General features: G+C 43.7%; 1 protein-coding gene across 1 annotated transcript in view; it reads right to left on the reverse strand.

Annotated features, from left to right (window-relative positions):
* Positions 1-685: 685 nt before the first annotated feature.
* The window catches only part of TEK (TEK receptor tyrosine kinase), a 48,201-nt gene continuing 32,686 nt past the window's right edge, over positions 686-16,200 (reverse strand). The window contains exons 13-23 of the mRNA XM_077921116.1: positions 15,308-15,604; positions 14,455-14,621; positions 13,217-13,427; positions 11,639-11,749; positions 8,579-8,769; positions 7,001-7,114; positions 6,283-6,353; positions 4,176-4,216; positions 2,652-2,748; positions 1,933-2,032; positions 686-1,074 (exon numbers count right to left, since the gene is read on the reverse strand). Coding sequence (XP_077777242.1) covers positions 1,000-1,074; positions 1,933-2,032; positions 2,652-2,748; positions 4,176-4,216; positions 6,283-6,353; positions 7,001-7,114; positions 8,579-8,769; positions 11,639-11,749; positions 13,217-13,427; positions 14,455-14,621; positions 15,308-15,604 — 1,475 coding nt within the window. The 3' untranslated portion in view covers positions 686-999. The remainder of the gene's footprint in view (positions 1,075-1,932; positions 2,033-2,651; positions 2,749-4,175; positions 4,217-6,282; positions 6,354-7,000; positions 7,115-8,578; positions 8,770-11,638; positions 11,750-13,216; positions 13,428-14,454; positions 14,622-15,307; positions 15,605-16,200) is intronic.

A 16,200-nucleotide genomic window follows, 5' to 3' on the forward strand; every position in this document is an offset into this window, starting at 1 on the left:
GTCACTGTCACTGCTTTATGGCTTTGATCTATTTGTTAATCTTATGGAACAAAGTAGGTTAAATTGCAATTAGAGATTAAAGGCAGCAGTGAAAATTTTTATTTTTAAATAAAGAGTCAAAGGCTGTCCATTACTGAAATTTCTGTCAAGTCCATGTTCCAGTTCTCAGTTGTATATATCAGCTTGAGATGAGCATACAGCACTACTTAAAATATTTAGCTAGCTAGTCCAATGAGCCTAGGAGAGCAACACTGGATCATCCAAGCTGGATTGGAGCAAGTCTCTCACTAACTTTTAGGAAGAATCTAAAAACAGCCCATATGGCTGTTAAAGGCCAATCCTGAAATAACCTATGATTCTTTTAAAGCAGTTGTAAACTGTTTTTAGAAGTTTAAATGGTTTTTTTCTTATTCATGTGTGTGCCACGCTGGACTCCTTCAGGAGGAGGGACATGATATAAATTTGATAAGAAAATAAGCAAATATACAATATTTGAGAATATGGTGCAGAAAGAACACTACGACACAAATATACATGACAAATCACTATCTCCTTTACATTCCTACCGTGTTTTGTGTTTTGCTTGCAGTGGCTCACAGGATTGGCAGAGGTTTAAGTATGCAGAGTGACTATATTGCTTGCAGTAAATTCCAACATTATAGGGGGGGAAATACACAACAGTCTATGAAATGTAAAATGTATTTATTTCAGTCACTTTCCAAAAAGTGTACGTGTGTGTGAGTGCATGTATAGGCAGACAAAAGATTTATATAGATATATATAGTGCACATGCACACAATACACATAAACACACAAACATACCTATGTACACACATACATACACATTCCTACAGCATACTGATTCAGGACTCACTCAAAAAGTGTGTATATAGCTAAGAAGGTATTGTACAGAAAGCGTTCTATGCAGTTTTGTACATCAGCACATTTCATCTTCCTTTGAGGTTGCTCAAAACGATAAATAACTGAAGATTTTCCATCTCAAGCAGCTTCTTCCGCAGAACAGTCAATGCCTGCATAGGTAAACTTCTCATACAGGGTTGTATTCACATAAGTCTGGAATTACAATTAAGAAGAATAGGCTCAATATTTTCTCTTTGCCCTCAGCAGCACATAGAAATTTTCTCTGTTGCAGATAACATCCAGCTCCCAAGCCCAAATCGTGTCCTTTTATCCCTAATACGTCACAAAGAGTTGCACTGGTCACAGGACTCGAATACAGTTTTAGGCTACCAGTTTATGCCAGAACTGCAGGACCTTCAGCTGTTGTTTGGTTAACAAGTTGCATCGACCCTGATCGTGGACTACAACAACAATTGTCAGGTGACAGGTATCCTAGCCCTAGTTGATGCTTTCTCTTTCTCTTGAAAAAACAAACCTATTTTAAAAAGATACTGTTGATGCTCCTGCTGATCAGACCCTCCTATGTCAGGACATAAGCTATTAGCTGCAGACCAGTGTTAGACCACCTGACAAAAGTCTCCTTTAAAACCTGGTGATGTACAGCAACCCCTAGGTACAGTCATACTTTGGTTTTTGAATGGAATCTGAAAACCAAGACGCAGCTTCCGATTGGCTGCAGGAGCTTCCTGCACTCAACTGGAAGCTGCTTCAGACATTCGGGTTCCAAAAAACGTTCGCAAACCAGAACACTCACCTCTGGGCTTGCGGCGTTTGGGAGCCAAAACGTTTGAGTCGCAAGGCATTCAACATCAAGGTACGACTGTACACCCAAATAACTCATCACATTTTATGCGAAGAATCATATGTGAATATGGCCAAACAAACACGTGCAAAGTTTTCATGTGGGACAGGAGCTGACCAGAGGGGAACGATTTACAGTGGCAACCAAGCAAACTCGTGAGCTGGTAATACTTTTTGGACCCCAACCTGACAACCGTGATCATCTTTTACCTTTCTTTCTTCCAACATTCTGTTCAGTGATACAAGTATTTGGGCAAATGATGGCCTCTCGTAAGGTTTTTCTCGCCAGCATTGTCTCATTAGGTCATAACTGAAGAAGAAGAATAACGGCATTACAGCGCAGCAAGCAGCCATTACAAATGCGCAGCAAGCAGCCCAAAATTTAAAAACGGGAGGCGATGATTGTGATAGCAAAAAGCAGAAAAGTCAGGCTTTCCAATATCCCTGGAGTAGAAACACAAATGGCAAGAGGCTGGGGGAGGTTTTCCTGGACAAACGGCCTTGTTATTAAAAGAAGATGTAAACTAAACCCTCACAATTCATTTCAACAGGGTTTAAAGCAAGAGAAACAGCAGGTCGGGTGTGTGTAGGGAAAGGAGCGAAGCTTTCTCTTGACCTAAGTGAGAGATTATCAAAACAGCAAAGCATTTCTTACACAATCAATTTTTATAGGGCCAATTGACAGGTGAAATTGTGGCTTCTGCTCCAGGGTAATCACTCTAGAACTTCAACTTCTTTCATGGTTAGCAACTTCCTTCTGCCAAACTAAATTGGTCAAAGTATAATTAATTCTAGGAGTCATCTCCTAACTTACCAAAAGCAAATTGCCCCATATTCAACACCTGTCAATGACATGCATTTTCTAAGAGAGGTCGTCAGCCAAAGAGGGCACAGGGGGAAAGGGCATTCAGTGAGATTGAGTTACTTACACCTCATCATCGCAGTTGAGAGGCTTCTCCAGTCTGTACCCTTGGGGTAGTTTCTCATACAGTTCTGCACAAGTCATCCCACAATATGGTGTCCCTCCTAGAACACAAGATTCAACAGGTCAGTGTCCTAAGGATGCTTGAGGGAGGGGGCGGAGGACTATGCACAGGGTGGGCGCCGCTTTGCCACGCTCCTGGCGCTGTTTGCCCTGTGTTCCTGGCTGCATACCGTAAGGTCTCAAATATAAGCCGCACTTCAACTTCACGGTCAGAAATTGGGGGGAAAGTGAGGCTTATATTCAGGCCAGTACAGTATTATTGTCAGGAGTGCGTGCAGGAGCCAGGCCCTGTGGCCAGTAGGACTTTGCAGGCCTGGGGCCTTCCTAAGTTTGTTCTGAAGAGGCAAGGTGTGGCCCCACAGGTGAGGCCAATTGGTAACTCACAGCACCTGATGGCAAGAGCCGGGAAGGGATATAAGGTCAGCATTTCCCTTCGGCTCTTTGCCACAGCAACACGTTCCCTGCCTTGCTGCATTTGGTTCCTTGACTCCTTGCTTCTTGATCCTTGGACCCTTGGCTTCTTGACTCCCGGCTCTCTGACCCTCAAGACTCTTGGCGTCCTGATTCCTGGCTTCTGGACTCCCATTTCTGCTCCCACCCCGCCATCTTGCCCCCAGTTCCAACATCCCCAGCCAGGACTTTGATTGCCCGTGAACCGGATCATGACAGTTATCAGCAGTGAAACCACAACAGGTAATTAGTCTAGGCATGGTCTAAATAACTGTTGCACCAAGCCCAGTAACAATGTATGAAGGCTTGCCAGTATTTGGTAAAAATATTATATGTAGTTGTGGGTTAAGCCAATCAGGGTCACCCAGTAGCTTCAGAACTGACCAAAGAAAACACTTTGTACAATACATAATCTGCTTACACAACTCCTTGCCCCCAGAGATAGTGATGGTACTGAGGTTTGATGGATTTGAATTATGAGTGATTTGTATCATTTTGTCATTGCATTTTATACTTTGTCAATCATATATGGCTGAGAGCTCTCACAAAGGCTTTAGCTGTGTTATTAAGAATTTACATAGTGCTCACAGACTTTAGTGGTTTTCAAGTATAAAAACCAATTACACAAACATTATGAAAGTCCATAATTAAAACAATAAAACAACACAGCAATTAAATCAGAGACTCGGGTAGAGAGCTCCAGGTAGTGCCTGTCTAAACAGGTGTGTCTTCAAAAGCTAGCAGGATGCCAATACAGTTGGGGCTTCTTGCATTTTGGCATGATGAAGTTTCACCCTTTCAAACGTACCAAGACCTGCTGGCTTTCATAGTGAAGAGGTCAGTCAATGCCACTGAGCGATTCTAACTAACTTGAACTTCCATGTTCAAAGGCAGTGTATCTTTAAAATAAGCTAAGAAATTACTGCAATGGACAAAATGTACCCTTGGTCTGATCCAGCTATGCTGTTCTCATATTCTTAACCAAAATAATAATGCTAAAAGCACACACATTACTTACCTAAGCTAACTATTTCCCATAATAGCACGCCATATGACCACCTATGAAAAGAATAAAAAGAAAAGCTGTAACAATTTTACAGTGGTACTTTGGTTTGCATACGTTTCGGGTTACAAACACATCAAATCAGGAAGTGTGTGTCCCAGTTTGCAACCTTTTTTTGGATTACAACGCATTTTTTTTATTACGAACAAATTTCTTTTGGAGGCCCCATTGGCGAAAGCATGCCTTGGGTTACAACCTCTTTTGTTTTACAAACGGACTTCCAGAACAGATTATGGTTGTAAACCAAGGTACCACTGTATATAGGACTGGGTATTATAAAATATCTAGTGCTAGATAAACAGGCACACACCTATAATTATTATAGCTAAAATCAGGTCCAAGATACATGCGCCATTACAAAAAACATTCATTTTGCCTCCCCCTTCCCTATTTTTATTATGAAGAAGACAACTAAATACAAAACCAGAAATAAACCTCCATGTGCTTGAAAATAAGTTGGTTTTTTTTCAAGTTAAACTGGCATGAACACATCTATTTTAAAAGAAATGAAGCAGAAGTAATAGAAATAAAAGGACACAATTGGACAATCGCTTCTTAAAATGTAAAACCTTTGCCTTTCTCTAAACATGCTGATACAGGGAGCTTGCATGGCATTTAAGGCTCAACTATTGCTCTGAAAACCATTGGGATTGCATTGGCTGCCCAATCCTGTCAGCATGAGGGTTGACAAACATTGTATGCTATCCTAGAGGAGGAGACCAATGGTAGTTGGTCCCAGCCAAGTCAATGGAATGTCCAGGTAACCATTGGAATATATGTTCCCATTTGCATCATATGCTAGACCAGGACAGGACCTCTCCATCAAGGGTCCTCTAATCCACTAATGGAGAAAATCCATTGCTACAGCATCTCAGATAGACCCGTCAACCAGCCTCTGCTTAAAACCTCTAACGCAGGGCTTCCCAAACTGTGGTTTGTGGGCTGCTAGCGGTCCACAAGCTTCAATCGGGTGACCTGAGGCATGTCCGCATTAAATATCCATATTTTTTTTTAAATTGCATTCTATTGCATTACAATTTTGAATTCCATGGAAGGCAGATTATTATTATTTTTAAACATTTTATTAAAGTTTTCTTGGTTTACAAAGGTATGTCTCTTTTTTCATGTTACATTTTCCATAGGTCAGTTTCATTTGTTGAGACATTAGGGTTACATTAGGAAGAAAAAAGTGGAGAAGAGGTGGAGGGGGCCGGGGGGGTGGGGGTGGGGTAGGGAGGCGATATTTCTATTTTGCTTAATATATGTGTGGGTTCTCTTTGCTATTCGCTTGTGTTCCTTTGGTGGTGAGAGAAATTGTGGTTGGCCTAGGGTGCGGTTGTTTGTTCATGATTGGCTGTGCTGAACTTTGTTTTCGTGTGTGAGTGGTGTGTGTGTGTGTATATGTGTGTGTGTGTGTGTGTGTTTGAATTGGGTTAGCCATATTGATTCGTATGTTGTTGGTGGATTCTTGTCATTGTCTTGTTGGGCTGTGTATGTGACGAAGGGGAGCCATACCGGGGTGAAGCTCTGCTCAGGAGGCTATCCCTGAAGCCAGGAGAGCAAGAGGGATCTATCCCTCTTCAGCAGAAGTAACACGAAGCCTGCATTCGCTCCATAAGACACACACACACATTTCCCCTTACTTTTTAGGAGGGGAAAAGTGTGTCTTATAGTGCAAAAAATACGGTAAGTTCTTAGCCCAAGGTACCACTGTACGGTGGTACCTCAGGTTACATACGCTTCAGGTTACAGACTCCGCTAACCCAGAAATAGTGCTTCAGGTTAAGAACTTTGCTTCAGGATGAGAACAGAAATCGTGCTCCGGTGGTGCGGCAGCAGCAGGAGGCCCCATTAGCTAAAGTGGTGCTTCAGGTTAAGAACAGTTTCAGGTTAAGTACGGACTTCCGGAACGAATTAAGTACTTAACCTGAGGTACCACTGTATTGTTACAAATCTATTTAAGAATTTTTATCCCACCTTTCCAATGCATCTGCATTACTAAAGGTCACTTTAAATCCTAGCATTACAGAGTCAGAAACTACCTACATAAAGAGTCACTTACACATCACTGTTTGAGGTATACACGCTGTAATTTAGGGACTCAATCGCCATCCATCGCACTGGAAGCCTTCCCTAAAACAATGAGTTTAGAATGGTGTTACAGCCTCTCACAACAGTTCTGTTCTGATGCATTACCAGAGTTCCCTAACCCAGAATGGCTTTCCCCTTCATTTCAATAGTTAGACCTCTTTGTAAGCAGCCCTTTGCGGACTGGCTCCCTGCCCTAAAATTGATGGATCCTTCCCCCGTGTTTTTTGTTTGTTTGTTGTTGTTCCCCCACACTCAAGAGAACCAGGGATGCATCTAGAGTGGCACTGGTGAAGGTTTTCAAATCTGTACATTATGAAGTTTGCACTTTGATCTTGCTCCTGCACTAATGAACTCTGAGGTTTGTGCAAATGCAAAACTCATCTCAACTTTTGTCAATGGTAGCAGCTGGTTCTCCAACTCTTAATGGGTGAAATCTACAAATAACAAAAGCTGAAAACTTCCTCCTTAATTGTCCAATGTCTCAGTCCTAAACAACTAGACTTTAGGGTTAAGTCCCAGTGGTTTCAATAGAACTGAGGCCTTTGTCCTCTCAGATGTTATAGGAAGCTCCATTTTTAATTTCTGCCGCTTCCGAAGAGGAATTTCATTTTTATACAGGTAATATCAAAGGGCAGTTGTTACCTCTGCACATGAAACATAGCTGACACATTTATTTTGGTCTTTCTTACCATTGTCTTTTTAACATAAACCTCTTGGCCTCTAGACAGTCCAAAATCTGCTATTTTCGCAACATAGTTTTCTCCAACCAAGATGTTCCTTGCTGCCAGATCCCGGTGGATAAACTAAAGGAAACAAAAACATTATTGCTTTTTCTCTCTCTTCCCAAAATAGAAAATGTTTGTCCTATCTTTCTGATGTGTGCATCACACATCACAAAGGCTTATTGCAACTTAAGCCCTGTGCATACTTCACGGGCTTTTGGCTGGTAATTATGGGGTCGCAGAACCTGTAGCCCTCCAAATATTGCCCTCCAAATATTGCTGAACTCCAACTGCCACCAACCCTAGACAGCTTGGCCCAATGGTCAGGGATGATGAGAGGTGTGGTTGTTGTAGGGCAGGCATAGGCAAACTCGGCCCTCCAGATGTTTTGAGACTACAGTGGATGCTTGGGTTGTGAACGTGATTCATGCGGGAAGCACGGCCGCAACCCGCAGCTCCGTGTTTGTGCACGCGCGGCTTGCGATTCGGCACTTCTGTGCATGCGCAAGCACCAAAACCTGGAACTAACCTGTTCCGGTACTTCTGAGTTCAGTGCGGTGCGCAACCCGAAATTGTGCAACCCGAAGTGTCTGTAACCCGAGGTATGACTGTACAGTTCCCATCATCCCTGACCACTGGTCCTGTTAGCTAGGGATGATGGGAGTTGTAGTCCCAAAACATCTGCAGGGCCAAGTTTGCCTATGCCTGTTGTAGGGGAAGAGGCAGGCCATTCAAATGCATGGGGGCCAGACTTGAGTAAAACTTGCAGGCTCAGTCAGGCCCTCCCTTCCTCAGGTTACAATCCATACGCCTGCGTGTGATTGGCCAATTAGGCAGGCAGGCAGGCAGTATTTGATCTCGCCGGCTGTCAGAGGGGAGCCGGGAATCTACCGGCCAAGCAGTTCCCGTCGGGGGGCTCTGGCGGGAGGTGACAGTGCCCCACCGCATAAGTGCACCTAGGAAGTAGGTCAACAGACTCCCCCACCCCTGTCACTGATAGGGTTGCTACCTTTGGTCTGGCAAAATACAGGGCAGAACGGGGTGGGGGGGGGGACTGCATACCTTGCTAGTGTCCCAGACTGGGACAACCCATTTTTTATCGCAAGAGCACGTTGGCCATTTGGGTTCCCATGATCTCAGGTGATTTCGTGGCACAATTCCCTGCCTCAAAAAGTGTCCCCCCCCTGCATGTGAATTCGTGCAGTGCCCCCCAAGTCACATTTGTGGGTGCTGTGCATTAAAAAGCACTTTTTTCGAGTGCGGGGAGCACGGTGCAAAATGGGCACCATGTTCTTGCGACAAAGAAACACAGCAAGATGGCGTCCGGCAAGATGGCGTCCTGGATTTGGGCTTCAAAGTGTTGGAGAGTATGGGGCAGAGAGACAGAGGGAGAATCAGCAAAACTGTATCCTGTCTTGATTCATCTATCCTATATCGATTCCATGATAGCATTTTTACATTGAAATATTACACAAGATGGGTGGCAACCCTAGTGGAAGACTCAGTAAATAACTTGCATTAGCAAAATGAAACGAAGCAGCCTACCTGTTTTTGACTCAGGTAGTCCATCCCTCGGGCCACATCCGCTGCAAAGTGCAGTAGCTGCTGCGAGGACAGTGTGGAGGCTGTGCTGTTGGCAATGGCAAAGGCCGGGTCGGTCTCTAAGACCCTGCTCTTCCTCAAGAAGTCTAGCAGGTTTCCGTGGGGAGCATATTCGATGGCGAGGTAGAGGTACCCTGGCATAAAACAGCGAGAAGTTCAGAGAGCCTGTGCAAAAAATGTTGGCCTTCCAAATTTAGGAGTCTTGGGAGCAGGGCTTCTTGAAGGGTTTGGGGGGCCTCAGAGCATTTACCCCCTCCTCACCCCAGCCCCAAATGAAGCTGACCAAAGATTGTCAGTTCTCTCTATGCTATCCCTGCAGGATGAAAGGCTCTAATGCAAATCCTATCCTACCCACAACTTCTCTTGCCTTTGGTGTTTCCAATACAGTGGTACCTCGGATTTCGAACAACTTGGAACCCGAACGCTGCAAAACTGGAAGTAGTTCCAGTTTTCGAACTTTTTACCAGAAGCCGAACGTGCTCCGTTTTGAGTCCCGAGCTTCCATTTTTACTGCCGCGCTGCTAATTTGTGTCCCCCCATTGTAATTCAAGCCTTCCATTTCTGATTGCAGTGTTCTGAGGAGATATTTGGAGATTATATTTGGTGCTTTTGTTTTTGCTATTTACTATGTGTTTTTTGTTTTTGAGGCTTTCTCGGTTAATTTGTTTCTGCGACTGTGTGAAACCCAGTTCAGCTACTGATTGGTGGATTTATTGATTGATTCTGTGACTGTGGAAATGGATAAAAGCCTCCCATCCAAACAATGACTATCATCAGTGCAGGTAAGAAAAAAAATTAAATTTATATTTTTATCATCTACAATACTGTTTATTTTATAGTAAAGTACATTGATTATTGCTTTCATTTTATGGACCAATGGTCTCGTTAGATAGTAAAATTCATGTTGAATTGCTGTTATTCGGGTTGTTTTTAAAAGTCTGGAATGGATTAATCCATTTTGCATTACTTTCTATGGGAAAGTGTGCCCTGGTTTTGGAACGCTTTGGTTTTGGAACGGACCTCCAGAATGGATTAGGTTTGAGAACCAAGGTACCACTGTACCCAGTCTGTACTAAGGAAATGGCAAAAGCAAGTCAAGTCTTCTTGACTCATTCTACTCTGGGAAATGCTATTCCATATTTTATAACAGAGATAATTCAGTACCACTCTTGTCAACCCATTGGCCATGCCAGCTGGGGGATGATGAGAGTAGGAACCTAGCAGATTCCCTACCCTAGGTATTAAATGAAACTAATTCTCCAAGTGCTAATCCTGAGGCAGCCAAGACAGCCTGTGCTCACATTGGAACAGGGAGTCAGTGCAGATGTTGGAGTACTGGAGAAATGTACCTCCAATGGCCCACAACTGCGGAAGTGAGCCAATCCCACTTTGTACTGGCTGAAAGGATGCAGGTGGCGCTGTGGTCTAAACCACTGAGCCTCTCGGGCTTGCTGATCAGAAGGTCAGTGGTTTGAATCCGTACAACGGTGTGAGCTCCCATTGCTCTTTCCCAGCTCCTGCCAACCTAACAGTTCGAAAGCACGCCAGTGCAAGTAGATAAATAGGTACCACTGCAATGGGAAGGTAAATGGCATTTCCATGCGCTCTGGTTTCCGTCGTGGTGTTCTGTTGTGCCAGAAGCGGTTTAGTCCTGCTGGCCACATGACCCGAAAGCTGTCTGTGGACAAATGCCAGCTCCCTTGGCCTGAAAGCGAGATGAGCGCCGCAACCCCATTGTCACCTTTGACTGGACTTAACTGTCCAGGGGTCCTTTACCTTTACTCTTTCTTTTTTTTTACCTGCACTGGCTGAAACTTTAAAACAGGGCAAAAAGCCGCAACACTCCCAGTTCATTGCTGGGCAGCATCCAAAGGGATGCTTCTTTCTTACAAAGCCGTCAAAGGCTTGAGGCCAGGATATCTGGAGGACTGCCTCGTTCCATATGATCCTGTCCACCCAAGGCATTCTGCATCAGAGGTGTATAGGCTATGCATCTCGCCACTCTCAGAAGCACAACTGGTTGAGAAAGAGCCTTTCCTACTTTGGGAAGTGACAGTTTTCGGGTCCTCACCAGAGAGAAAGGATTCTTCTCGAAAATCTGTGCTTTCATATTCTGGAAGAGATGCCTGTGTGTGTGTGGTGACTAAAGTACATCATCAAACAGGAATATGTGTGTGTGTGTGTGTGTGTGTGCTTTTTTGTGTTTTAAAAATTGTGCAACATGTTTACCTGTGCACAAATTCCAGCTGATCTTATTTTGAATATGTTTTAAAACAGTTGTAGCCACAGAACTTTAAAACAAACACCTACAGGGAAGCATTGTAACAGGTGAGAGCTGGGAAGATTCAGAATGTAGATTGAAAATTAAGTTATAATTGTGATTGAGGGCTCTGTGTGTACACACACCCCCACACCCCCACACGCATACACCCCCACACACCGTTGTTGTTGTTGTTGTTGTTGTTGTTGTTGTTGTTGTTGTTGTTGTTGTTTTATGTCTCTTTCCCCCTTTTTCTTCCTTTTCTGTTTCCCTCTTTTATCCTACTTCTTTTTCTGTATTTTTAAAATCATTTTTAAACTAGTTGGGGTTTTATTGTCTCGTACAGTGGTGCCTCGCAAGACAAAATTAATTCGTTCCGTGAGTTTTTTCGTCTTGCGATTTTTTTCGTCCTGCGAAGCACGGTGTCGGAAAAGTTTTGGAAAAGCTTCAAAAATCACCAAAGTCTTCAAAAACCTCAAAAAAGGCTACCACACTGCGTGCTATGAGTTGCTCCTCGAAGTCAAGTCGCAACTGTATTAACGGTGTTAAGAAAAAGGAAACAAACTTGCAAGACGTTTCCGTCTTGCGAAGCAAGCCCATAGGGAAAATCGTCTTGCGAAGCAGCTCAAAAAACAAAAAACCCTTTTGTCTTGTGAGTTTTTTGTCTTGCGAGGCATTCGTCTTGCGAGGTACTACTGTATGTTGAAAACTCTTAACAAAACTGAAAAAGAAAAGCATTGTACCTCGGTGTTCGCATGCTCCCAAAAGGTTTATGATGTTGGGATGATGTCCAAGTTTACAAAGTACTTCCAGTTCCCCAGCAAAATCTCTGTGATCATCCTTGGAGGCATATTCTGCAAATTAAAAAAGAAAGTGCTGTGCATCAGTTACTCCTACAATCTTTACCATGTGTTTGTTTAATGCACCTGATGAAATGGGCTTTAGCCCACAAAACCGTATGTCATAATAATTTACCATATTTTTTGCTCTATGGGACACACTTTTCCCCCTCCAAAAATTAAGAGGAAATGTGTGTGCATCCTATGGAGCGAATGCAGGCTCCTTGGCTTCAGCGATAGCAACGCGAAGCCTCCGAAGCACAGAGGGAGGGCTCCCTCTGCACTCCGGAGGCTTCAGGTTCCTTTTGCTGAAGCCGGGAGAGCAAGAATCTCCTGGCTTCAGCAGAGAGGGAGAGCTGCGCAGCGACCCTTCAGCCAAGCGGGAGGAGAAATGGAAGGGGCTCCATTTCTCCTGCCGCTTTGCTGAAGGGGTGCTGAGCAGCGAGGGGGAGAATTTTTTTTCTTGTTCTCCCCCTCTAAAACAAGGTGCGGCCTATGGTTGGGTGCGTCCTATAGAGCGAAAAATACGGTATTTTTTAAAATGTGCTTCCAGGTGAGATTTGGTCACATGCCTGGAAGTTCAGGTTTACCCTCTTGCACAATACCCCTCTCCCCAAGTGGACTTCCTACAGTAAGGAAAGTGATGGGGAAGATTCGCTAGAAAGCGTGGGTTAAGAATTGTTTGACGCTGGGCTCATCCACACTCTCCCTTGATCCTCCTTGTATGTTACTTGCGCCTTCCATTTTTTTGGAAGGGGAGAACCATATGATGTTCCTGCTGGAATGGTGGCATGTTGATTTTTCTTAAGTTTAAATTTGCATTCCCATTAACGATGGACAAAACGTATTTGGAAAATGTGGATTTTCAGCTGTTGGAGAGCCCGCTATGTCAAACAATATCCTCACAGGGAAATGGTTAAGCAGATCCTGACCCTACAGACAGAAAGAGGACTTTGAATAATAAAAAAGGGGGTAAAGGTTTGATGCCCAGTTTTTAAGCTTTGTGTATAGATTTTTATGTTAGTATAACTTTGAAAGACTCACTTGTATTAAGATGAACAAGGTCTAAAAAATGGATTATTTTGCATGAACGTGCATGAACAATTATTAAACAATGAAACTAAGAGGGGGAGGGGAGGAAAGTCAAGCAAAAATTATGGTTTAATTTTTTTGATTATGATGGTTTTTTCTTTTCCTTTATATATTGTTGTTTTATGTTTATTTTTGATGTTATCTTTTTGGAAAATTAATAAATTGTCCTAAAAAACAAAAACAAAGGCAGATCCTGACCCTACTGCTTCTCTGCTCATTCCCACTTTTTAAAAAAAGAACTGCATCCAGGCTCTGTTACACGCTTTTGCATATAATACGGTTGGCCTGTTAAGCCAACATTTAAAAGACCATGATTCGAGGCCAGGTATTAGCAACCTGCAAATCTCTCCTACAGATTTGCTGCCTTAAGAGGCTCCCGCAAAGACTCACCCTTCATCCTTTTAATGGCTGCATCCATTCGCAAGCCATCCTTCTTGATTCGTGCTTTGAGAACTTGGCCAAAGTTGCCTTCTCCAATCACATCCTGAAATTTGATGTCATTCCACTCCAGAACTGGGTAGATTGTGGGTTCTGGGCTATTTTTGGCTTTCCGGCTCAGAGTAAGAGTTCCTGAATTGAACTGCACAGCCGGCTCATCTCTCTGGGGGGGAAAGTTAGGCAAACACTATTTAGTGGTTGGTACAGAAGAAGACAACAACTCAGAACGGGATGCATTAAAAGCATATTTATGTAATCTTGTTGTGAGAAGTGGTGTTGTTCTGTGAAGATGAAGTTTCTCTAAAATGAGTTAAAAAACAACAACACTTGTATTGGTGTGCAGCAGAATAGGTTTTCCTTGGCTTAAAAGCACCCATAAACATATAGTCAATTTAACTGACCGAAGGAAAGTAGGCACAGATTTTCCAGGGATAATATGAACCTGCATTGCAGGATATAATCCTGTTATATCTGGTTACTTTTATTATATCTGCATGAATTGGTATAATTCCCCCTAATTTTTACTAGCCGCAGCCCACCCATCTGGTGATCTGTCAGTGGGTTTGGTTTTTGTAAAGTATCACCACTTAGGGTAACAATCAAGGTTTTAAGTAAGTTACAAGCAAAACCAATTTCGATACAGGAATGCTTAGGGGAGGGGAATAATCATTGCCCATTTTAGGAGTCCTGTGTTAACAGTTCTGTGTGACACCTTTAAGATTAACCAATTTGAAATGGGAAATGCTCATCAAACTGTATTTGAAAGGGGTAAAGGTAAAGGTACCCCCTGACCCTTAGGTCCAGTCGTGGACGACTCTGGGGTTGCACGCTCATCTCACTCTATATGCCAAGGGAGCCGGCGTTTGTCCAAAGACAGCTTTCTGGGTCATGTGGCCAGCATGACTAAGCCGCTTCTGGCGAACCAGAGCAGTGCACGGAAACGCCATTTACCTTCCCGCTGGAGTGGTACCTATTTATCTACTTGCACTTTGACGTGCTTTCGAACTGCTAGGTGGGCAGGAGCTGGGACCGAGCAACGGGAGCTCACCCCATCGTTGGGGATTCGAACCACCAACCTTCTGATCAGCAAGCCCTAGGCTCTGTGGTTTAGACCACAGTGCCACCCACGTTTACTCTTCGCTTAATGCCTCATTTGCAGATCTATCCTCAAGGAAAACCAAAGGACTTACAACCACGTTTTGGAAGGCCTGGGCCATTCGCCGCTGGAAGTTTGCACGCTTTAGCTGTAGCATGATGAAAAAGGCCAGCAGAATTGTCAGGCAGGTCATCCCCGCAGAGCCCAAGATAGCAATCAGTAGCATTCTCCCTCCTTTGTGCTCAAATGGAACTGTCGGAACTATATGCATTAAAATAAAATAAAAAATCAAAAGTTGAATTCAGACCTAGTCGACAAATACTAGAACCCAAATTTTACAGGCATAAAATCAAAGGCAGGGGAATATTGGTGCTAGCTAATTAAAGCTAGACGCCTTTATGAAACCAGAGGGATGTAAGGGACTCATTCACATGCTTCAATGGACTTTAGGTTCTCTGGATTGTGGTTTATAATCCATTTTGGCAGAAGTGGGTCCTAACACCGCATTCACCCTGACAGCATAATTTTCCTGTAGTTCTTTAACTTGTGTTTCTTACACCCTGTCCTTGTATCTAGTGCTGACAATATTCTATTTCCAATTGCCTGCTCTAGAAAGCATCGGTACTGAGAGCATAACTGCAGACCACAGGCAGCAAAGTTTGATAAAAGTTCTGCAGAGGAGTTTCCCTCCATTCACATGAGTGGAGTTTTGCTCGTGGGAAATGAGGGTCTATAATGTCCTAATTATACATAAGCCACATACACACAAATTATACATAAGCCACATACACACAAATGGCAAAACAACAGCAGTTAAAGCATCACCATGGAAATCCTATCAACCACAGCATGCATTTTGCAGCTTTTGCTGGGACTCAATTCATTTGGAATAAACATGTGCAAACTTGCTCGGTACATGAGATACTCTGATCTCTGCTAAAACTAACCTTTCATTTCTGGGAGGGTTTTCAGCTCAGCCGAAAGATTATCGCTTGGCCCAACGTTGTTCTGTGCCCTTATCTGAACCACATATTCAGTGTTTGGTTCAAGACCCTTGAGATGGTACTGGGTAATGGTGGTGTTTTTTATGGTGACATCGATGTGGTTGTGCTCTGTCTTGCCACGGCCTTTGTAGCTGAGGATGATGGAGGAGATGGAATGCCCTACCGCAGTCGACCAAGAGATGACAGCCGAGGAATCGGTGACATTTATAATTGTGAAGTTATCAGGTGCAGGGGGACGTTCTAGCAAAGAAACAAACGTATTAGCTTCCGTTTCGCATCACTCTGCTCACCCGCTACGAAAAGTCACGTGGAGTTGTTTTCATCACTCGCAATGAATCAGGATTTGAGCCGGACAGGATGGCCTTGTGAGTTCAAAAATTGGCAACAACAAATAAAATAGTATACAGTGGCACCTTGGTTCTCGAACGTAATCCATTCTGGAAGACCATTTGAATTCTGAAATGTTTGAAAACTGAGGTGCAAAGGGCGGTCTGCAACTGCAATTGAGAAAATTGAAAAACACGCAGTGGAAGCCGTTCGGCTTCTGAGGCACATTCGAAAATGGAAGCATTTACTTCCGGGTTTTCGGCGTTCGGGTTCTGAAACGTTTGTCAACGGAGACGTTCAAGAACCGAGGTACCAGACTTATAAGTGGGACTTACTTCTGAGGAAGTGTGCATAGGATTGCAGCCAGGGGTGCTGACTTGTCCCCCCCATTGAGGGGACCCGGAGTTGTGTGACATCATACACATGACATCATGCACCCCTCTGAGCATCCCACCCCTGGCCGGTGCGTGAGCATTCCCCCCTGCAGAGGGGGATGGGTGCACCCCCCC

Source organism: Podarcis muralis, chromosome 17 (genome assembly GCF_964188315.1).
Source record: "Podarcis muralis chromosome 17, rPodMur119.hap1.1, whole genome shotgun sequence".
NCBI lineage: Eukaryota > Metazoa > Chordata > Lepidosauria > Squamata > Lacertidae > Podarcis > Podarcis muralis.